We start from the raw sequence: 20,412 nt of genomic DNA, 5'->3' as shown, positions 1-20,412 counted from the left end.
TTGCCAAAGAAGTAAATAATTAAAACCTCTAACCATAAAGAAATTAATTTCTAATAAATAATTAGTCTTGACTAAAGACCAAACATTTTTTTTTTTTTGATAAATACTTTCACTATTAATTTCTGCGTGTTTAACAATATTATTCAAAATATCTCCTTCCTTTAGGCGAAACAACACAAAAGATTATTATTTTTTACCAAAACAATAATCATCACTTGCAAGTGTTTGCCTTTCATCTTATGCAACACCCCCAGCATGCATGCCATCAAGGCAACATCCCAACATCATAATCAATTAATATACTCATTTTGACTTGCATCGATGCGATGTCTCACCAAAAAAACAAAAAATCTAGTGAAGTGATCAATTAAAATAAACAAGGAGACGATGAAAAAGAAAAAAGAAAAAAAGAAGACAAAAGAAAGAAATGCCATTACTATACCAATTACAAAATAGCTCTTAAAAGACCCCCTCGCTGCAAATCTTTCAAACCCACAAAAGACGTCAAAGACACCAACGAAGACGTTGCAGTAACACATGATGCACATTATTTTATTATTTTGATGCATAACACTCTTACCATCAAAACCGCCAACATTATAATCGTCGTCATCTTCATCATGTTAGCCATATGATCACATCCAAACAACATCATCATCATGAGCATGACCATACTCTACCATCGACTTCGACTTCTTTTAAGCGAACAACCTTTTACGGCTTAAACAAAAAACATAAAAATAGAAAGATGCCTAGATATAGGCGAACTGTACGAGATGCCATAGAAATCGAAAGCATTTCCATTTCTTTTTCCCGTTACCACCACCACGATGCCACGGGTTCCCCCGAACCAGGTCTAAACAATGGGGCATAAGCAAAACACACGCAAAGTCAAAGATACTTTTGTTTGGAAAATTCGCTCCTCTAAGCCCCAACCCCAACAAACTGTCAGTCTGGCATGTAAATCGCGAGTAGCTGGACGGAACTCCAATTCGAGAGTGATCACTTCCAGCTGTTAGTTGCAGTTGGTCTATGACAACGAACGATCCCGGAGTGTGCAACGCAGTCTCGCAACTATAGAGTCTCGTAACTTGCGTGTGCATCTTTTTGAATTTGTTGCAAAATATCTCTAATATCGGTTAGATAAACGATATACCGAAGTCGTATGTTAGTCTCCGTCGTCATTGTCGTCGTCTACTTTTTCGTAGCGATCAACGAACGCGTGTCTTGAGGCGAGAAGGTTAATGAAACTTTTGCTTTTATTTTTCCGTTCCGAATGTGATTATTATTTATTTTTATTTTTCCATACATATTACGTTACGTTGTATGGAAGTGAATTTTCGCACGGATCTTAGAAAATTAAGTGCAAATAGATAAATTAATGAGTTTTTTTTTTTTATACATTCATTTTTGTTCGTTTGAGATTTATAGCTTTTAATTGTTTTGGATATAATTTTCTATTTCGATAGTTCAGTTGTTTTGTGTACGGAAACTGAGAGGTTAACAGACTGTGAACAATTTGGTTGTGATAAAATCTTAAGAGAAAAACAAAAAATCACTTTCCATGAAGTTAAGTTGACCATCTTAAGGCAATTAAGATATTTCCTCTTAGTTAAGAATATTATGTAAAAATGACAGCTTGAGTGATTTCATAGTGAAGATACTAAACTGACCGTGGTAAAATATTATAATTAGAAAATGGACTTTGCGTTAATAGGATGAATTTTGCTTTAAATGGGAACGGGTCGTTATTCTGTATTCCAAAATTCTGTATGACCAAAATTCTGTATCTGAAGAAAAAATTCTGTATGAACATAATTCTGTATTCCATTATTCTGCTTTTCTATTATTCTGTATTTCAAAATTCTGTAAATCCAAAATTCTGTTTTTCAAAATTCTGCAAATCCATTATTCTGCTTTTAAAAATTCTGTAATTCTAAATCTCTACATTAAAACATGTCCCTCAAGTAAGCAGAGCAAGTACCCCAAAATTATATCAAGTGCTCCCCTACTTTTGGAAAAACTTAATGTTCTGCTAACTCGATTTAAAGTTAGCAGAGCAATTACCAGAAAATGCCTTAAACTGTTCGTAAAAAATTCGGGTTTGGATTAATATTTAGGTACCAAACAAAAATTCAAAAAAAAAAAATTTTTTACAAAAATAATTTTTTTTCTGTGATCTTCGAAAAAAAATTTTTTTTTAATTATCTTGAATAATTAAGTACTTTGAGTTTAATACCCAATTTTCGACAAAAATTTCCGAGATTTTCCATTAAAAAAATATATTTTCATTTTCCATACAAATTCATGTTCTACTAACTTGAATTTGTTGTTTTTTTTTTTCAAAAAATTCCACTTTTTCGAAAAAATTAAACATAAATAATTGACTGTTCGAATAATTTGAATTAAGCGCTCCGTTTTCCGATAAGTTTTCCGAGATTTTCATGTTCTGCTGGCTTGAATTTCATTTTTCTCAAAAAATTCAAAGGAGTTATTAAGTGCATGACTAATTTGAGTTAAGTACCCTATTTTCCGAGATTTTTCATTAAAAAAATATTTCATTTTCCATGTTTTTTTTTTGTAAGTTGTTCTTTCTTCGTTATTAAACATAAAACCATCGACACACAATTTATCCTTTCCTTTATAAGGTTTTAATAATTTAATATTTTCCATTTTTCTGAATTCATTTTATATCACGATTAACATAACACTTAACTTAAACTGTCGAACGCAAACTGCTTCAAGGTTCTGCATAGAAAATATCAAAAATCAGGGGTCGAATTACGGCACACGATTACGATCATACGTTAACGTTTTAAATATTTCTCTCTCTATTTAATTTTATTAGAAAACGATAGGGACACATAGCAACCATTCGTTAACGAACGTATGCCGTAATTCGACCCCTGTACTCCAAAATTCTGTAAATGATAAAAGAAAAATTGTTTTGATAATGAAAAAAGTGCGCACTTTTTTCATTATCAAAACAATTTTTCTTTTATCATTTACAGAATTTTGGAGTACAGAATTTTGGAATACAGAATTTTGAAATCCAGAATTTTGTGTTTACAGAATTTTAGAATACAGAATTTTGAATTTACAGAATTTTAAAATACAGAATTTTGAATTTACAGAATTTTAAAATACAGAATTTTGGAATACAGAATTTTGGAATCCGAATTTTGGCCCATACAGAATTTCGACCCCAACCCGCTTTAAATCTCCTCGTGTATAAAATGTATTGAAAAATTGAAAGCTTGGGTTCCAAAATTAAGGTTTTACTGTGTAAATTTGTTAAATGTATAAAAGCTGAAAGTTGGGGAAAAAAATAATAAATTAATTTATGATCTTTAAGCTCGGTTTGATCCTTTTTCAAACTGCATAAGGACCAAACTGAATGAAATCGAATTCGTGTGAAACAAGCCACAAGCGTTAGTTCCTTATGCGCCAAAGGTTCTGTAAATATTTTAGTTTGGAAATTCTATAACATACCTGAAAATATTCAGATTTCAGTCCATACAGGAGCTGCAGAGTCATAAAGTAAAAAAACAATATATTTTTGGGTGCACCTACTTAACATGCGACACATGATTTTAAGGTACTTTTTAATGACAAATTCAAAGAGTACATTGATTAAAATTGTCCTGAAAATTTGATTGGTCATATATGAAACAAGAGCTTAAATATTTCTTAAGAAATTTAGATTTTATCTATATGTAATTGAATACACCATAAAATGATATTATTCTATGAGGAATATTTATCTCACAAATTTCTTAAGATTAGTATCAAAAGCAATGGTGAACAAAGTGTTGAAATCTGCAAATCTTAAAAGAACTATGTTCTTGACTGTTCGCTAAAACAATGCGATATAAGTACACCTTAAAAATCTCAACTTTAATTCATTATGTTAATACATATGATTTATCAATTAAAAAAAAAGGTTACGCATACACCAGAGTGAACTTTTTAGTTATTTGTTTTTTCGTCAACCCGTTTTCAAAATAATGTTGTTTTTTTTTTTACTTTCCAAAATATTATTATTTTATTACTGATCAAGGGCTCTAACAAAAACCACGTAAAATAAATCGAGTCGTTTAAGAGAAATTCAGAAACAAAAAAAAAAATGGTTCTATGGTAGATACCGTTACTAACTATTAAATTTTTTTTCTATTTTAAAAAGTTGTATTTGCTTGCGACAACAATTTTATACAAAGCTGTTTAACACAAAAAGGTATTATTTCCATTTTGGCTATAAGACTTTTGGTTCTATAGAAAATGAGATGCATGACTGGGGTCACGCGTACTTGCTCTTATGTTAAGAGTTTACAAGTTATTAACAAGACAAGTTTAGAATTAGGTAAAAAATGCTAAAGATTGGGTCTCGTAATTCTGTCTGTCTAATATCTAAAGGAATACAGATTTTTGTTTGCACCAAAATTAACTAGCCATATGACTAAAATAAAAAACGTTTTTTCTTTCTAAAAAACGGCTCTAACGATTTTGATTAAAAATGAATACGTGTACTATGGCAATAATAAAGCAACAATATTTTTGAACCCTTATTAATGCGTACCTGCGGAAAAACCGTTTTCTTGATTTCTGTCTTTCTCTCGATTTCTGTTTTTCTCATAAACGACTTAGGGCGATTTTATTCAGTCCAAGTTGAATATAACTTTAGGATTTTTAGTTTCAATTTGGGAATTTGGTTTTATTCACTGAAAGTTTAAGTTATCAAATGTCAAATACTAAATCTAGAGTTTATCAACTTTCGATTTTCTCAACTCTCGAAAATATGAGAAAAGTTTGCCCAGCAAACTTGAGATTTAAGTTCAAAATGTCATTTATTTATATTTATTTTTGTGTCAAAAGTTTTTTTCAGATTTAAAAAAATACCTAAAAATTATTGTTGTCAACATTTCATTAACTAAATTCAAAATGATGGAACTGATGCGTTTTGAGTGTTTTCAAGAAAGCCAAAATATATTTTGTGTCCCTAAAAACGTGTCGTAAATCTCTTATTTTTCGTTTTGAAAGTATAAAAAAACAAAGAATCGCATTATATTTTCTCATTATTTGTAGATAATGTACATAAATGTTTGTATGTACATTGTAAATATGTGTATCTATGTGTTTTGTTTAAAAATTAAAAATTATTAAAAATAATATGGGCGAGAAAAAAAAAACTATTGAATAAAACAAGCATTCAACTTAAGATTCAAATATCGAGTTGGGGTCAACTCTGAAGCTTGCGAACTTCAGAGTTTTTCCAAAGTTGCTATATTTTTTTCAAAACCTTCAGTTTTGAATTTTTAAAAACATTTTCAATTTCGTAAATAATATTTTTTTCAGATTTTATTTTTTTTATTTTTTAAAATTTTTTTTAAGGGCCAATTTTTCAATAGTCAGTTAAACAGTCAGTTAGTACTTATTCCTAAGGATAGAGAAAAAATCAATTTTTCAACAGGCAGATATAGCTTATTCCTAAGAATAAATCTATCTGCTTCTTTCAGAGACGAATAAAATTATTCTAAGGAATAATCTCAATAAAAATATTGTGTCAGTTGTCAAAGCTGTTTTGAAAAAATTTTGAAAAAAATACAGTGGAAAACAAGAAAACAAAAACAATCATGAATAAAAATGACGTTTAATTTTAAATATTTTTGAATTTGACAATTTTTTTTTGTTATTCTGTAGAATAAATTATTCTTGATTGAAAAATTCAATGTTTTTATCTGATTGTTTATGAGCCTAATAACTTTATTCGTAGAACAGTTAACTGACTGTTTATTAGAAGATTGAAAAATTGGCTCTAAGAAAAATGTACATGATTTAAAAAAAAAGTTCCTCCAATTTTCGAAAAAAAAACTACAAAAATTCTTTGTTATACAAGATACCTAGTACATAACATACTCAGTTTGAAGATTAAAATCATTCGAAAAGGTTGTTTTCGTTGTTTAACCCTCTGTAGGCACACCCTGCGCATAGACTTATGGCCTATGGGAGAAACCACTGCGCCTGCGTAAAAGGCACACGGTTGCGAATTTGATTTGCACCCGTGTGTCGACAACTTTTTATCCTTTTTTAAATTTCATATATGACAAAAGTACAATAAAAGGGCAATTTTTATTCAATTTTTAACTATCAGAATAATGATGTCGAATTTAAAGAGATTTATTCCTAGGAATAAATAAATTTTAAGTAAGCTTTCTACCTTAAAGCTGATTATTATCAAAATAAAAATAGCTGTTGTCTTTTCAGGCTCTTGCAGCGTTTTATTAGTGAAAGAATTTTCGCACCTAAGTTAACTTAGTCTAGACTGTACTTTAATATTATTTTTATATATATGAAATTATTCCAAAGTAGCTTTAGGCACCTACTTGGAACCAAATCATGCAAATTATTTAAAATTACAATGAGAAAAAACTTTGATGAAAATCCCTTCAACCATTATTTTTAAATACATAATTAATTGTCCTTAACCTTGAAGATCCATTCAGTATTACCCATTATTTAAATTTAATTTTAAAACTTACGTAATTTTCGAATTTCACAAAATTTTAATCACTTTCCATTGAACAAACAGTGAAAAGTGTCAATTAAAACTGAACAAAAATCTCATTAACAATATTTATGTAGGTATTTTCAATATGGAAACATTTGAATTTCTTACATTTTTTTCTCAAGACATAAATCGGTGGTGATAAAAATTCCTATAAAAAAGTTTTTTTCTTAAATAAAAACAAAAAATACGTAAACAATCCATTCATTGTGCAAACAATAAAGAAAGTAAAATGACATTGCACACAAGGTACAATACAATAGAATGACACAAAAAAAGTGACGGAAAAACTAGCAGTTAAAGTGCTTGTAATTACTACCGAAGAAGATCCATGAAAAAGAGCTTAATAGAAACGAAAAAAAAAAATTGATTCAACAATACAAAAAAGTGTGCATAATAGTTGGTCTTTGGTAACGTTTTTTTTTCTCCCAAGACCTTTCAAAAAACAAAAGAAAACACAAAAAAAAAAAAAACAAAAGAACATCAAAAAAGCACAAACAAACTGTAAACAACAAAAATAAAAACAATGCTCATTACACCGGCTATGTACGAAAATGATTTACTCGTACTTTCTGCCTCTGACTATATTTGCATGCATACATTCAACAACTGGCGTACAATCTTTTCAGCATTTATCAATGGCAGAGAAGCGAAAGTTTTCCAATCAGGATAAATATCAGACTCCTGGTAAGTATGCAAAACTAGACTTTACCTTCAATTAATTGATTTAAGTTTTTTCGTTTTATTGTTTTGTAGAGATGCAAATTTAGGACGACAAATTGAAAAATATGGTCTTTTTTATTTTTGTTTGTTTTATAATTAAATGTTTTAATAATTCAAAAAGTTTTGTTATGCAGACAGAATTATATCTTTATAATGCAATTTAGTTTTATACCTTCTTTTAAGCCGACAAAAGTTTATATTAAGAAATTATGAATATTTAAAATGGCCTCCCTTTAAAACAGCATGGATTCACCCTCTGTAGACACACCTCTTTTTTGCGAATTTGGTTTATACTTTTTCATGTCGCTAGAACTTTTTTCGGTCTCACTATCTTATAGAGAATCATATATGAAATTGATGCAGAATATTCCGAGGAATTCGAATATTGTATTCACAATTCAAAAAAAATGTATTTTCACCCTTATAAAGACACTTTTTTGTGACCACTTTTAATTTTTGTCCTGCCAAATTCGCACCCGTGTGCCGACCGAGGGTTAAAAGACAGATGTGTTTTAAAAGCCTAAATGTGTGTAAATATTTTAAAAACTTGATTGAACTTTACTACCTTAATGCTAACACTAGATCCGACAATAAATTTCATATCTTAATCCAACTGAAGGAAAAATCCAAAAATGTTATCACTCACACCCACGAAATTGCTTAACTGGATTTTAAGGATTATACGTATTTTGATGTTTAAACGAACAAGTAAAACGGAAGTAGATATTTTTTAGGTTCAAATTGATTTTATAGACCAGGAAACCGTAACAATTTTCTGTTGTGTGTGATATCATACAAAAATTGGTATTTTTGATTGTAGTAAGAAGTGTAAAATGCTCTTTGGAAATTGAATTGAAATTCTAAAGGAAATATTTGAAAAAAAAAAAACTGGTCATAAAATTTTTGCCAGAAGAACCAAAATATACTTTTCTAAAGCTTTTTGGGTTGTTGAACTCGAATCCGCAATCATAAAAATTCTATTAGGCTTCGTTCTTGAAATATTACCGTTATAAAAAAAACGTTTTTTTTTGCATATTATAACGTTAATAATTCAAGAACGGATTCTAATAGAATTTTTCTGACTGCAGATTCAAGTTCAGCAACCGAAAAACTTTTAGAAAATTATATTTTGGTTCTTGTGGAAAAAAAAAGTTTAATTTGGTTGGCCAGTGCTGTTTCTGAGTCAAAGACCGCTACTTAAATTACACTGGTTAACAAAATTGAACTTTTTTTTTGTTGCAGACACAAAATTATACTTTTCTGAATGTTTTCGGTGCGTTGAACTCGAATCCGAAGTCAAAAAAAATTAATCAGCTCCCGTTTTTGAAATATTACCGTTAGAAAATGCAGTACTTCTAACCTTATTCTTTTATATGAGGAAACCTTTTTAAATTTGTTTTAATCTTTCCGGTATCTTTTTTACTGCCCTAGATATCCTCAGTTGTTTGGTATTATTATAAATTTTATATGGTCCTTTATGATGTATGAAGCCAAACCCACTTACTTCATTTTAAGATATCTCAGGCAATACAAAAGATATTGAAAAGATTTGAACAGGTATCGAAAGATGGAAAACAGTTCTTTTAGAAAACGTTACTAACTATGCTCAAACAATTTTCCTTATACAAAAGAATAAGGTCCGAAGGACCCAAAAAAACGTTTTTTTGCATTTTCAAAAACGGGAGCTGATTAGTTGTTTCTGACTTCGGATTCGAGTTCAGCACACCGAAAACCTTCAGAAAAGTATATTTTTGTTTCGGCAACAAAACCCTTGTAAGTGTTATGTATATGTATTTTGGGCAGTAAAAGAGATATCGGAAAGATTTAAAAAAATTTTTGAAGAATAATACCAGTTCTTAGACACTTTTATAAATTTATTCATAATGAATTACCCCACATAAAAACAAAGAATTGAAAACAGCCAAAATGACGTTTTTTTTTGGCATTTTCTAACAGTGATATATTTTTCAAAAACGGAGGTCAATACAAATTTTCTAACTTGGGATCGAGTTTAGCATATCAAAAATTATATTTTGGTTCTTGTGGCAAAAACCTTTTTGACCAGTGTTATCTTAGCGAGTTCAAAACACACAAAATAATGTCGACCCTATTCGCCTCCTGCCATGCCTGCTTTTGTATAAATGGTTCAATCCAGGAACTTCAATCATGAAAAAAAATAAAAAAAAAAACAATTGTTTTGCTAAGATCTTCAGGCTCCAAATTTAATTGGATATTAAATTTTAAGTTCATAGACTGCAGAACACTTTAACGCACTCGAACTGTTCAGTTGGAAAGCCAAACATCAAAAAGCTCCTTGTTTGAACACATTCTGTAAAAAATACTCGTCAGTAAACACTTGTTGCAAGTAAAAGCGCAAGTTGCTACAAAAAAAATTACTTTTTTTTTAAATGTGATTGTTTTCTTTCTTTAAATTAAAACACTTTTTTCCCATCTGTTACCTCCCAAAATATATGGCTTATCAAAGTCAGTACTTAAATATCTCAAATTTTCGATTTTGTCCCTTGTATCTAATACAATCGCTGTGCAAAATTGCAGTTTTCTACGATAACGGGAAATTCGCCATAATTTTAATGTTTTTGTCCGTCAGTTAGTTTTTTTTTTTTGGTGTTGTGATTTTTCAACCCTGAATTCTTTCGAAGTGATTGCTTTGGACAACAAACTTGGCTGAGCAATACCGCGTTCTTGATCTGAAATAGTGTATGCAGTGTGCACTGTTTACCTACAGCAGTATTTTTTGTAATATTCGGCTATGAATAAAATATAAACTTTATTATCTACTATGTAATTTTAAATAAACACATTAGCAGCAGTAAAACAGTTCATAACTATTTACAACAACTTTTCATAAAGCGCAACTACATATTTTATTAACTTAAACGCCTTCACTAAACTAATCCTTTTTTCAAGTTATCATGTTTCCTCAAACACCACAGATTTATTTGGTAGACTAGACAGTTATTTCCTCACATTTCTTCTATACTCATAAACCAACTCAAAAGCCTCTATAAAACTTTACAACCGAATCCACATCATTGCTAAATCTCAATTGATTTATCTATTTTAAGCCTCCTTTTGTATATACTACTCCATCAATTCAAGTCAAATGTAATAACACATTTTCAAAGAAATCATCGTTTCAGATTGTGGTTCCCGGCCAGCTCGTCGACAACCCCGTTCAACCACCTACAACAACAACAACAAAGCCAATCAATTCTTCTACAATGACCGTATCCCAAAAATCATTGCCGGCTCTCCAACCAAAGAAGGCCAATTTCCATGGCAAGTATCCCTCGAATTACTCCATCCATCAATGGGATTCCTCGGCCATTGGTGTGGTGGCGTACTAATTCATCAATATTGGATTCTATCGGCTGCACATTGTGTACACAAGTAAGGTACCCATCAATCCTTTACCAAACTAAATATTTTATATGTGTGTTATTGTCTCGCAGCGATCTTTTCAATTTGCCATTGCCACCATTATGGACAGTGGTTCTGGGCGAATATAATCGTGTTGTTGAATCTGGCTACGAACAACGCATACCAGTGGAAAAAATCGTCCTCCACAAAAGCTATCACAACTTTTTGCACGACCTTGTTCTCATGAAACTCTCTGTACCTGCTGACTTGACCAAAAAGTCCAATATACGTCGCATTTGCTTGCCTTTTATATTCGATGAAAATGTTCAATCTAGCTTGGAGACATCATCGTCGTCGTCGCTTGAGGACCACGATAATGTTGACACCTGGAACACACTCGACAAAATGGATAACTTTTTGCGAAGTGTACAAACACGTCGTCAGCCTAATATAACTTTGCCCAGCATGAAGGAGCTGCTGACAACAAAAATTATGAGCCGTCTAAGGATTAGTAATCAACAACAACGTGAACGCACTGGAAGGATGCTCAATCCACCATCGAGGAGGCGCAATGACAAATTCATGCGGGGCCACTTTGACGATTACACCGATTATACTGAAACTGGCGGGGGGCCAATGTCCTCCCATGACAATGATGAATCGGAACCAAAGCATCCACCCCCACCGCATCTGATGGACGAGTATAGAGAACTGCCGTTCATTGATTGCGTTGCCACAGGATGGGGCAAATCGAACATTACTGGCGACTTAACGGATATACTCCTGAAGACAAATGTACCGCTACATCATAACGGCAGGTGAGTCTTTCTAAAGCCCCCTCTACCACACATAATAATGTATCATTAAAACTAATTACATACAATCTATAATTTGAAATAACCCCCTCTTCCTTTTTGACAGATGTAAGGACGCCTATGGCAGTTTTGTGAAAATTCACAGAGGACACTTGTGCGCTGGGAAACTGAACGGCAAGGGTGGGACGTGTGTGGTAAGTTGTAATTAGTGATGGGAACTATCAAATGATTTGAACTATAGATAGTTAGTAACTGAATGATTTGAACTATCGAATACATAGTTCATTCATTTCATTTCATCCATTCATTCATTCATTCATTCATTCATTCATTCATTCATTCATTCATTCATTCATTCATTCATTCATTCATTCATTCATTCATTCATTCATTCATTCATTCATTCATTCATTCATTCATTCATTCATTCATTCATTCATTCATTCATTCATTCATTCATTCATTCATTCATTCATTCATTCATTCATTCATTCATTCATTCATTCATTCATTCATTCATTCATTCATTCATTCATTCATTCATTCATTCATTCATTCATTCATTCATTCATTCATTCATTCATTCATTCATTCATTCATTCATTCATTCATTCATTCATTCATTCATTCATTCATTCATTCATTCATTCATTCATTCATTCATTCATTCATTCATTCATTCATTCATTCATTCATTCATTCATTCATTCATTCATTCATTCATTCATTCATTCATTCATTCATTCATTCATTCATTCATTCATTCATTCATTCATTCATTCATTCATTCATTCATTCATTCATTCATTCATTCATTCATTCATTCATTCATTCATTCATTCATTCATTCATTCATTCATTCATTCATTCATTCATTCATTCATTCATTCATTCATTCATTCATTCATTCATTCATTCATTCATTCATTCATTCATTCATTCATTCATTCATTCATTCATTCATTCATTCATTCATTCATTCATTCATTCATTCATTCATTCATTCATTCATTCATTCATTCATTCATTCATTCATTCATTCATTCATTCATTCATTCATTCATTCATTCATTCATTCATTCATTCATTCATTCATTCATTCATTCATTCATTCATTCATTCATTCATTCATTCATTCATTCATTCATTCATTCATTCATTCATTCATTCATTCATTCATTCATTCATTCATTCATTCATTCATTCATTCATTCATTCATTCATTCATTCATTCATTCATTCATTCATTCATTCATTCATTCATTCATTCATTCATTCGAATAAAAACTATCGAATGAAAAAACTATTCGAATGAAAATAGTAACTTAATGAATGAATGATTTAAAACTATCGAATGAATGAATATTTTACAACTATCGATAGTTTGATAATTTGTATTCGATAGTTCCCATCACTAGTTGTAATATCTTTTTGTCATGAATTTAATTAAATGTCGCATTTATTAGGGTGACTCTGGAGGACCACTCCAATGTCGAGTCACAAAAAATGGTCCCTGGATTTTAGCTGGAATAACGTCCTTTGGGTCGGGATGTGCCCTCGAAGGATTTCCCGACGTCTACACAAGGACTTCGTACTACATGAAGTGGATAAGTGATACAATACAATCGGAATAAGATTTTTATATTTTTATTTATTTATTTTTGTTATATTTTGTTATTTAATTTATTTATTTATATATTTCTTATTTATTTTTATAAAAGTACAAATATTATACAAATATTTTTAAAATTACAATTAAAATTTATAAAACAGAAAAAAAAAACCCACTCAACCACGAAAAGTCTAACTCACTCCATTCCCTTAAAAAATAAAATTGAGTTCACTTAAAGTAGAAAATATATCACAGCATGTTGCTTTGTCCTTGATTTCCTTATTCCTTAAATATTTTTTTGTTTATATTTTTGTTTGATATTCGTCCTTATCGCATATATTTTATATTCCGTTGTTGGTAGGAAAAATTATTATTGTATGTGTGTGCAGTCTTCTTGTTTCTCTGGCTAAAAAAAAATCTGGAATTTTGAAAAATTCGTCGAATCCAAAAAAAATCCACTAATTTTTTTCTATATTAATTCTCTTCACAAGGCATCTCAGTAAGACTTTGCAACTGCTCAGCATCATCTTCGTCAGCAAATTTACTGATTTCCTTCTTAATTATTGGAAATAGATACGCCCCCGAGTATCGACGTAGTTCGAATTTCTGGTCGATATCTCGTAATGGCTTGATTGGTTTTTGCACACAGAGGAATAGTAAGGAGGCAAATCCGATTGTGGCGACTCCAGCTGCTCCCATTAGAATGGCAAATCCCATTTGCACGTAGGGGCAAACGTTGAAGAGTAGTTGCAGTAGTAATATTAGTTCGGGGGTAAGTTTTTCTACACCCTGCAAGGATACACAAAAAGAAAAATATATATTAAATAGATTCGAGAGAGTAAAAGTAGGTGAATGTGTTCTTGAATTGATATTGGATTGATTATAATCAGACGACGAAGGATTATTATTTTGTAGAGAAAAAGAAAGGGAATGGAATGTGCTTAGGAAAGTCGTTATATTCATTTTGAGTATTAAATTGTTATTATTGCAGTTAACTTGACATTGACCTTTGGAGTGTATGGTCCTAGAAGTAGACAGATTGGATTTTCAAAGTGATAATCAAAATGTATATTCTAGACACAATTTGTGAGCGCATGTGGCATGGAATCTGTCCTGTTCATTTGGGGTTAATCCTGTATAAGAAAGTATGAAAAAAAGGATTAGGAGGATAGGAAAACTTTATCAATATAAACATTTATCAGAATATGCTTAGTAAAGAAATTTTCGGAAAATTGACAACATGATCCGAGTGATTTTAATATATTTAACAATTGTGGGTAAAATGTTGTGTTGGGGAGAGTTTTTGTTGATTGTTTTCAATTTTTAATTCAAGAAAGTAGTTAATTTTTAAATTAACGCATTTAACTCGTTTTAGGAGAAGATCCAGAGTTAAATCAGGACCTCGGGATTTTTATTTCAAAAAATGGTAGATTAATAAAAATCTTATCTTATTAATATCTTATTTACTTACTTACTTACTTAATTAATATCAGTCTGACAGTCTCTTCATTAATTAAAAAAGCTCAATTTTTACTTATTTTTTACTAAATCAAGTTCAGTTAAATTGACCCATTCAAAGATTACCCAAGACCAAAAAACTGAACTCAAGGTGTTATTTGTAATAATTTTATTTTTGAGTTACCAAAAAGAAATTGAAGTTAAGTAAAACACTGTGAAGATTATGAACGATTTTAAATTTTTGACAATTTCTATAAGTCATCACTGATACTTAAGAGGAACAGCTTTCAAATTTTTCAAATACCTATTTATTTTTATTTTCATGTTTTTCTTCGAAGCTTTATGCAATGACTTACATAAAGTTATTTCATAATTGAGGAGCTGATTTCCAAAACCAGCTATCGGAAAAAAGCGGAAAATGAGATATGCAGTCATTTTTTAGGTCTTTTCAACGCATGTCTGATTAAATCAAAAATAAATTTGAATCGTATAATACTTTTGGATCAAACTAATGAAAGATCTTAGTAGAGTCAAACCTTGAGCAGATTTTGGCACTAGATTTGGGTTTTTTTTATTTTTTTGACTTGGCCCGTTTCAGCTGTGAAACCTCTATATGTAGTTTCGTTAAAAAACTGACTTTTACTCCGATTGCAAAAAAAAATAAACGAGGAAACCTTTTTTTGCATAAATTTTGTTTTAAGTTTTTCTTCCGGAAAAACTTTACAAAAATACTTTTGAAAATTTTCACTCTTGTCCTTTTCCACTTTTTGAGATACTGTAGTTGAGAGTTAAAGCATTTAAAACAGCAACATTTTTACTAGGGAATATTACTGATAGTTAACTGAGCCTTACTGTAGTCAATGTGAACCCTACTAATCTGTTGGCTAGAAATTCACTTTCATCAAAACTTTTTTCGTCCTAGTGTGAACATGCCTCAACAAAAACGTCTCTAATTAAATAGGTCTGTTCGTTGTTTTCCCACTCTAGGGCACTCTGAGTCATGTCAATCAACTGTCAAAAAAATCAGACTTTCTCGGCTTTTATTTTACATCGAACACCTCAGAGCTTAAGTTTCATCATTGAATAATTATATATAGAAGTGACACCGATAGTTTCTAGCGCCACAGAATTTTATTTTTTTCGGCAATCAGATGTACTAAAAAATGTCCAGAGAGAATGGGGCTTGTCCTAGAAAATTAAATTTCAAAAAATTTGTTTTTAAAAAAGGAAATTTCACTAATACAAACATTAGAAAACAAATATCAAATAAAAATAAAACGTATCGACATGTCGACATCCTAAATTAGAAAAAAAAATAAGGAAATTTTACTCACACATAAAACATAAAACAAATATCAAACAAAAATAAATCTTATCGACACATCGACATCCTATAAATGAAAAAAGAAAATATGGAAATTTTACTCATACATACAAAATTACACAAATATCAAACAAAAATATTGAAAAGTTATTTGACATTATAAATGTATCCATAGTAACTCGAAACTAAAAACAAAACATTTTTATTAACGACGAGAATTTGAACAAAATTAAATAATTATTGTTGTATATCCTAGGCACGTTATAGCTTATAGGGCATGAAAGTTACACTTATTCCAATAGTCCTATTAGCGTAGGTGACAAGGTGATTGCTCTTTACTTTTGCTCTTTGAGTTCGTATCCCCACAGAGATTGCTATTTTTGTATATTATATTTTTTTTGGCAATATTATAAAATGCGTAACAACTAGCGCCTTTTTTTGCTGAATCGAAACTCCACCTGATAACTTTACTTCATGACAAATAAATTTGTGCCAAAGAAATCTGAATAAGAAGTTTTATTCACCAAAACTTATAATTAGTAAATTTTATTTTCTACGGGCCTTACCAATAATCAAATTTAAGACTGACTTAAATATTTAACTGAATTATATATATTTCACCCTACCAATAAACAATTTAATACTCAGGTACAAGGCTAACGCTCGGCTAAATTTAATAGTTGAGTTTCATAACGAGTGCAGCTTTTAACCTGAGTTGTTTTTATACACTAGTCCAAAAAGTTAAAGGAACAAAGCAGAATTCGTGATAGCTCCAACAAGTACCTATTCAATTTGATTTCTTCTACTAAGAAAGATTTGTAGAAAAAAAATTTCAAAATCGTTGGAACCTTATAAATAAATTATAACAAAAAAAAATCAAAAATAAAATTGGTATGCAATTTCATAGAAATCACTATTAAACATTCAAAACTAAAATGTCAAAAAAAATTAATTTCCGGTTTTCGAAAATTTGATTTTTCAAAAAAAATGTTCAATTTTTTTTATCCAAAAACTATTATTTTTCCAAATTGTCTTACTGTTTTATATTTAAACTATATAAATATTTAAACTATATAAAAATTCTTTAAAATTGAATTGGCAGTTTGGCAGAAAATCAGATTTGAAAAAAACGGTTCTACGGTAGGTTAATAATAATTTTAAAAAATTTCCATGATTGCCCAAAAACTATTTTATAATTTTTTTAAACAAAATTACTGGTACCTTTTTCGAGAAAATAAAACATTTCCGAAATTGGTATATGGCAGGTATCGTTATTTCTGGTAAAAAAATTAGTTCTAAAAACCCCTCTGGAGAGTCTCCAAAAAATACTTCATACCAAGTTTGATGTTAATCGGTAGATCCGTTTAGCTATAGACAGACAGACTGACAGATGAACAAAAAAATCTACTATTAGTATTCTCCAATGGAACAGGGCTATAGTAATGCAATGTCTGATTGTTATCTCAACTTTTTTTTTGTGAGAATACAAACTATATAGTATCATGACAAAATAAAGAGCATGTAAAAGCTACATTCTTCTAGTTTTAGGATATTAGAACCAAATATTTTATTTCAAATGGTGAAATAGGAAAATCATTGGAACTATCCAAAACCACATTTTCATACATTTGCGATCAAAATAGACCTTTTTACAGTTTTTTTTTTCAAATAAACTCAAATTCTTGTGAGTTTATTTCAACAGTTTATTAATTATTATCGTTTAAATTTTAGATTAAAAAAAATTAAAAACAGAGAAAAGTATCCAAAAATGGTACGAAAAGATTTTTTTTCCAAAATTTAACATTTTGTAAAAACTGCAAATTTGAACAAAGCCGTAAATCCAAAGTTCTTGTTCGCATACATAAATCATTTTAAGCAAATAATCGAGATAGTTTCGTATTGTATTAAAATATTTGAAATATGCATTAAAATACTTTAAAATAATGTGTAATATGGCCATATTGTATGAACTTGATCCTTACCTACTCTTGCATATGGGGTTTAAGAAAATAGTAAGTATATGCTACAGTGCATGCAGACAACATTTAAATAATGTGAACTACAGCTAGATATTATTACAAAAAGCACCCTAGTCAAAATTAAATAAACTCTCTATAGTTGCAGAAAAATCTTCTTGTCGTTAATAAAAACAGAAAAACAAAATCCTTTCAAATATACATAAGAATCAAACATTCAAAAATAAATGTTCAATTCAAAATATTACAAAAATTAAAAATAAATTCAATTTGAATATTACAGAAACAAAAATAAACAAACACACTTCTAACACAAAACAAAACTAATACAAATACACCAAATATAAATAATATAGTAGTTGTGGTTACTTAGTAACCAAAAGTCCTTTTAAGGAATTTTTCGGCCATCGAATACACAATCCTAAAACGATTGTGGCGCCACTCTTGTAACGATTGTAGCGCCACCCCTCAAACAAAGCGGATGTTTTTTCCGGTGTCACTTCTATATATAATTATTCAATGGTTTCATCTCAAGTTAAATCTCATATTTATTACACAAATTTTGTATCCACAAACGAAAAATCACTTTTCGCACTCCAAACTATTTTTTTTTTTAACTCTGAATTCCGCACACTGACAAAATACCCAGAGTTGTTCAGGGTGCGTTCAGAGCGAACATCGAACACAGAGGAAATAACTCCGGTTGAAAAAGGAAGAAAAAAAAAAAAGAAATGTGGCTGCGGTTTCCTACATTCGGGAAAAATATTTTAAATCGTCTGTGAAATAAAATATTATAGTAGTTGTAGAGCAAGATCCCAGGGCCGCCAGACATTACTTATTTTCTCAAGAAAAAAATGTATGGAATTACGTAGTGCTAGGACATACTATTAGTGAATGGATACTGGCTATCTTCTGCCGACGGCCATTTTACCACTAACAGGTGCTAAAGGTACGAAAAATACGTTGTTAGATTTCTTATTTTCTCAAGGCTGATTTTTATATATGATACTCAGGGAACTAATACATTAATTTTTGTAAGCTGCCAGACCCGTCGGATGGGCCTAACACCTTGCCAGACACGCATTTTAGTATACGGGAAAGTTAGATTTTGTTATATGGAGGTCTGGGAAAAAATTTATAACACATTTTGACTTCAGGACTCGAAAGAGTATCAAGACACGAGTCGAAAACCACATTTTGAACAATCGCATCTAGAGTCATTTGGTCGCCATTTTGTTTTTTTAATAAAAATTTCAATTTTTCACATAACTCATGTATTTTTGAATCTACAGAAAAAAAATGTATTGCAAACTTGAAGATAATTTAATTTACTACAATATATGTTAAATTACTTTTTTCGATTATACCTTCGGTTTAAGAGTTAGGGTGGTTTTTTTTTGAAACCATATTTTCGTCATATCTCTTTTATTTGCGCTTTTTTGAAAATTAACTTGAAGTAAAAGTTGTAGATCTTTTTATTACCTTCAATTATTACATTAACGGTTTTTCGATTTGACAGTCCGTTTTTGATCTGTAGGAAAAAAACTTCAAAAAGGTTGCAATTTTTTAATATAGGAAAAATGTTCTAATACAGGGTAATTTGCATTAGATATAACAACAACCTAGGCGTGTAGGTTGCACTCAGACAAGAACAAAATCGTATAACTAACACTGCCAGACCCATTCCGACAGCCATTTTTTTTGCCAGACACCTTAAAGCTTTGAAAAAAATAGTTTAACTTTACTTATTTTCTCAAGCTTCATTTTTATATATGATACTCAGGGAACTAATTCAATAAATGTTTGTAAGCTGCCAGACCATCGGATGGGCCTGACACCTTGCCAGACACGCACAAATGCTCGCTATGTGTATCAGCGCCAGCGCAGCGTGAGCATGTTTGTAAAGAAGTTTTATAACAAAGCTTCGTTAGATTTGTTATTAATAACACTGGTTTACAAGGGTTTTGTTGCCGAAACAAAAATATACTTTTCTGAAGGTTTTCGGTGTGCTAAACTCGAATCCAAAGTCAAAAACTACTAATAAGCTCCCGTATTTTGTATAAGGAAAATTGTTTGAGCATATATAGTAACGATTTCTATAAGAACTGTTTTCCATCTTTCGATACCTGTTTAAATCTTTTCAATATCTTTTGTATTGCCCGAGATTTCTTAAACTGAAGTAAGTGGGTTTGGCTTCATATATCATAAAGAAGATAATGACTGAGGATATCTCGGTCAGTTAAAAAGATATCGTAAAGATTTAAACAGATTTAAAAAGGTGGTAAATAGTTCCCTGAGTATCATATATAAAAATGAAGCTTGAGAAAATAAGTAAAGTTGAACTATTTTTTTCAAAGCTTTAAGGTGTCTGGCAAAAAAAATGGCTGTCGGAATGGGTCTGGCAGTGTTAGTTATACGATTTTGTTCTTGTCTGAGTGCAACCTACACGCCTAGGTTGTTGTTATATCTAATGCAAATTACCCTGTATTAGAACATTTTTCCTATATTAAAAAATTGCAACCTTTTTGAAGTTTTTTTCCTACAGATCAAAAACGGACTGT

At 30.3% G+C, this 20,412-nt stretch overlaps 2 protein-coding genes across 5 annotated transcripts in view; one reads left to right on the top strand and one right to left on the bottom strand.

Annotated features, from left to right (window-relative positions):
• The first annotated feature begins 917 nt into the window (after nucleotides 1–917).
• On the top strand, nucleotides 918–13,213 carry LOC129913298 (CLIP domain-containing serine protease B8). 2 transcript variants are annotated; one of them, XM_055991898.1, is made up of 6 exons: nucleotides 918–1,240; nucleotides 6,640–7,249; nucleotides 10,447–10,696; nucleotides 10,759–11,484; nucleotides 11,588–11,675; nucleotides 12,948–13,213. In XM_055991898.1, the coding sequence occupies exons 2-6, from the start codon at nucleotides 7,117–7,119 to the stop codon at nucleotides 13,113–13,115; spliced, it is 1,365 nt and encodes a 454-aa protein (XP_055847873.1). In that variant the 5' UTR covers nucleotides 918–1,240; nucleotides 6,640–7,116; the 3' UTR covers nucleotides 13,116–13,213. The 2 variants fall into 2 exon arrangements, with proteins under 2 accessions (XP_055847873.1, XP_055847872.1); XM_055991897.1 differs by having other exon boundaries at nucleotides 920–1,240; nucleotides 10,432–10,696.
• The window catches only part of LOC129913296 (lysosome membrane protein 2), a 92,614-nt gene continuing 85,314 nt past the window's right edge, over nucleotides 13,113–20,412 (bottom strand). For all 3 annotated transcript variants that reach the window (XM_055991891.1, XM_055991890.1, XM_055991889.1), the window contains exon 10: nucleotides 13,113–13,882. In XM_055991891.1, the coding sequence (XP_055847866.1) occupies nucleotides 13,568–13,882 (315 nt within the window). In that variant the 3' untranslated portion in view covers nucleotides 13,113–13,567. The remainder of the gene's footprint in view (nucleotides 13,883–20,412) is intronic.

Source organism: Episyrphus balteatus, chromosome 3, assembly GCF_945859705.1.
Source record: "Episyrphus balteatus chromosome 3, idEpiBalt1.1, whole genome shotgun sequence".
Classification (NCBI taxonomy): domain Eukaryota; kingdom Metazoa; phylum Arthropoda; class Insecta; order Diptera; family Syrphidae; genus Episyrphus; species Episyrphus balteatus.
Note: the sequence above shows the minus strand (reverse complement) of the source record. Positions and strands in the feature narration are given on the sequence as shown.

Excerpts from the sequence above, each read along its gene's own strand:
- LOC129913298 (XM_055991897.1), top strand. The coding sequence starts at position 7,117 with ATGATTTACTCGTACTTTCTGCCTCTGACTATATTTGCATGCATACAT. Across the intron at positions 7,250-10,431 it reads GGATAAATATCAGACTCCTG|AAATCATCGTTTCAGATTGT; the intron begins GTAAGTATGCAA and ends ACATTTTCAAAG. Across the intron at positions 10,697-10,758 it reads GCTGCACATTGTGTACACAA|CGATCTTTTCAATTTGCCAT; the intron begins GTAAGGTACCCA and ends ATTGTCTCGCAG.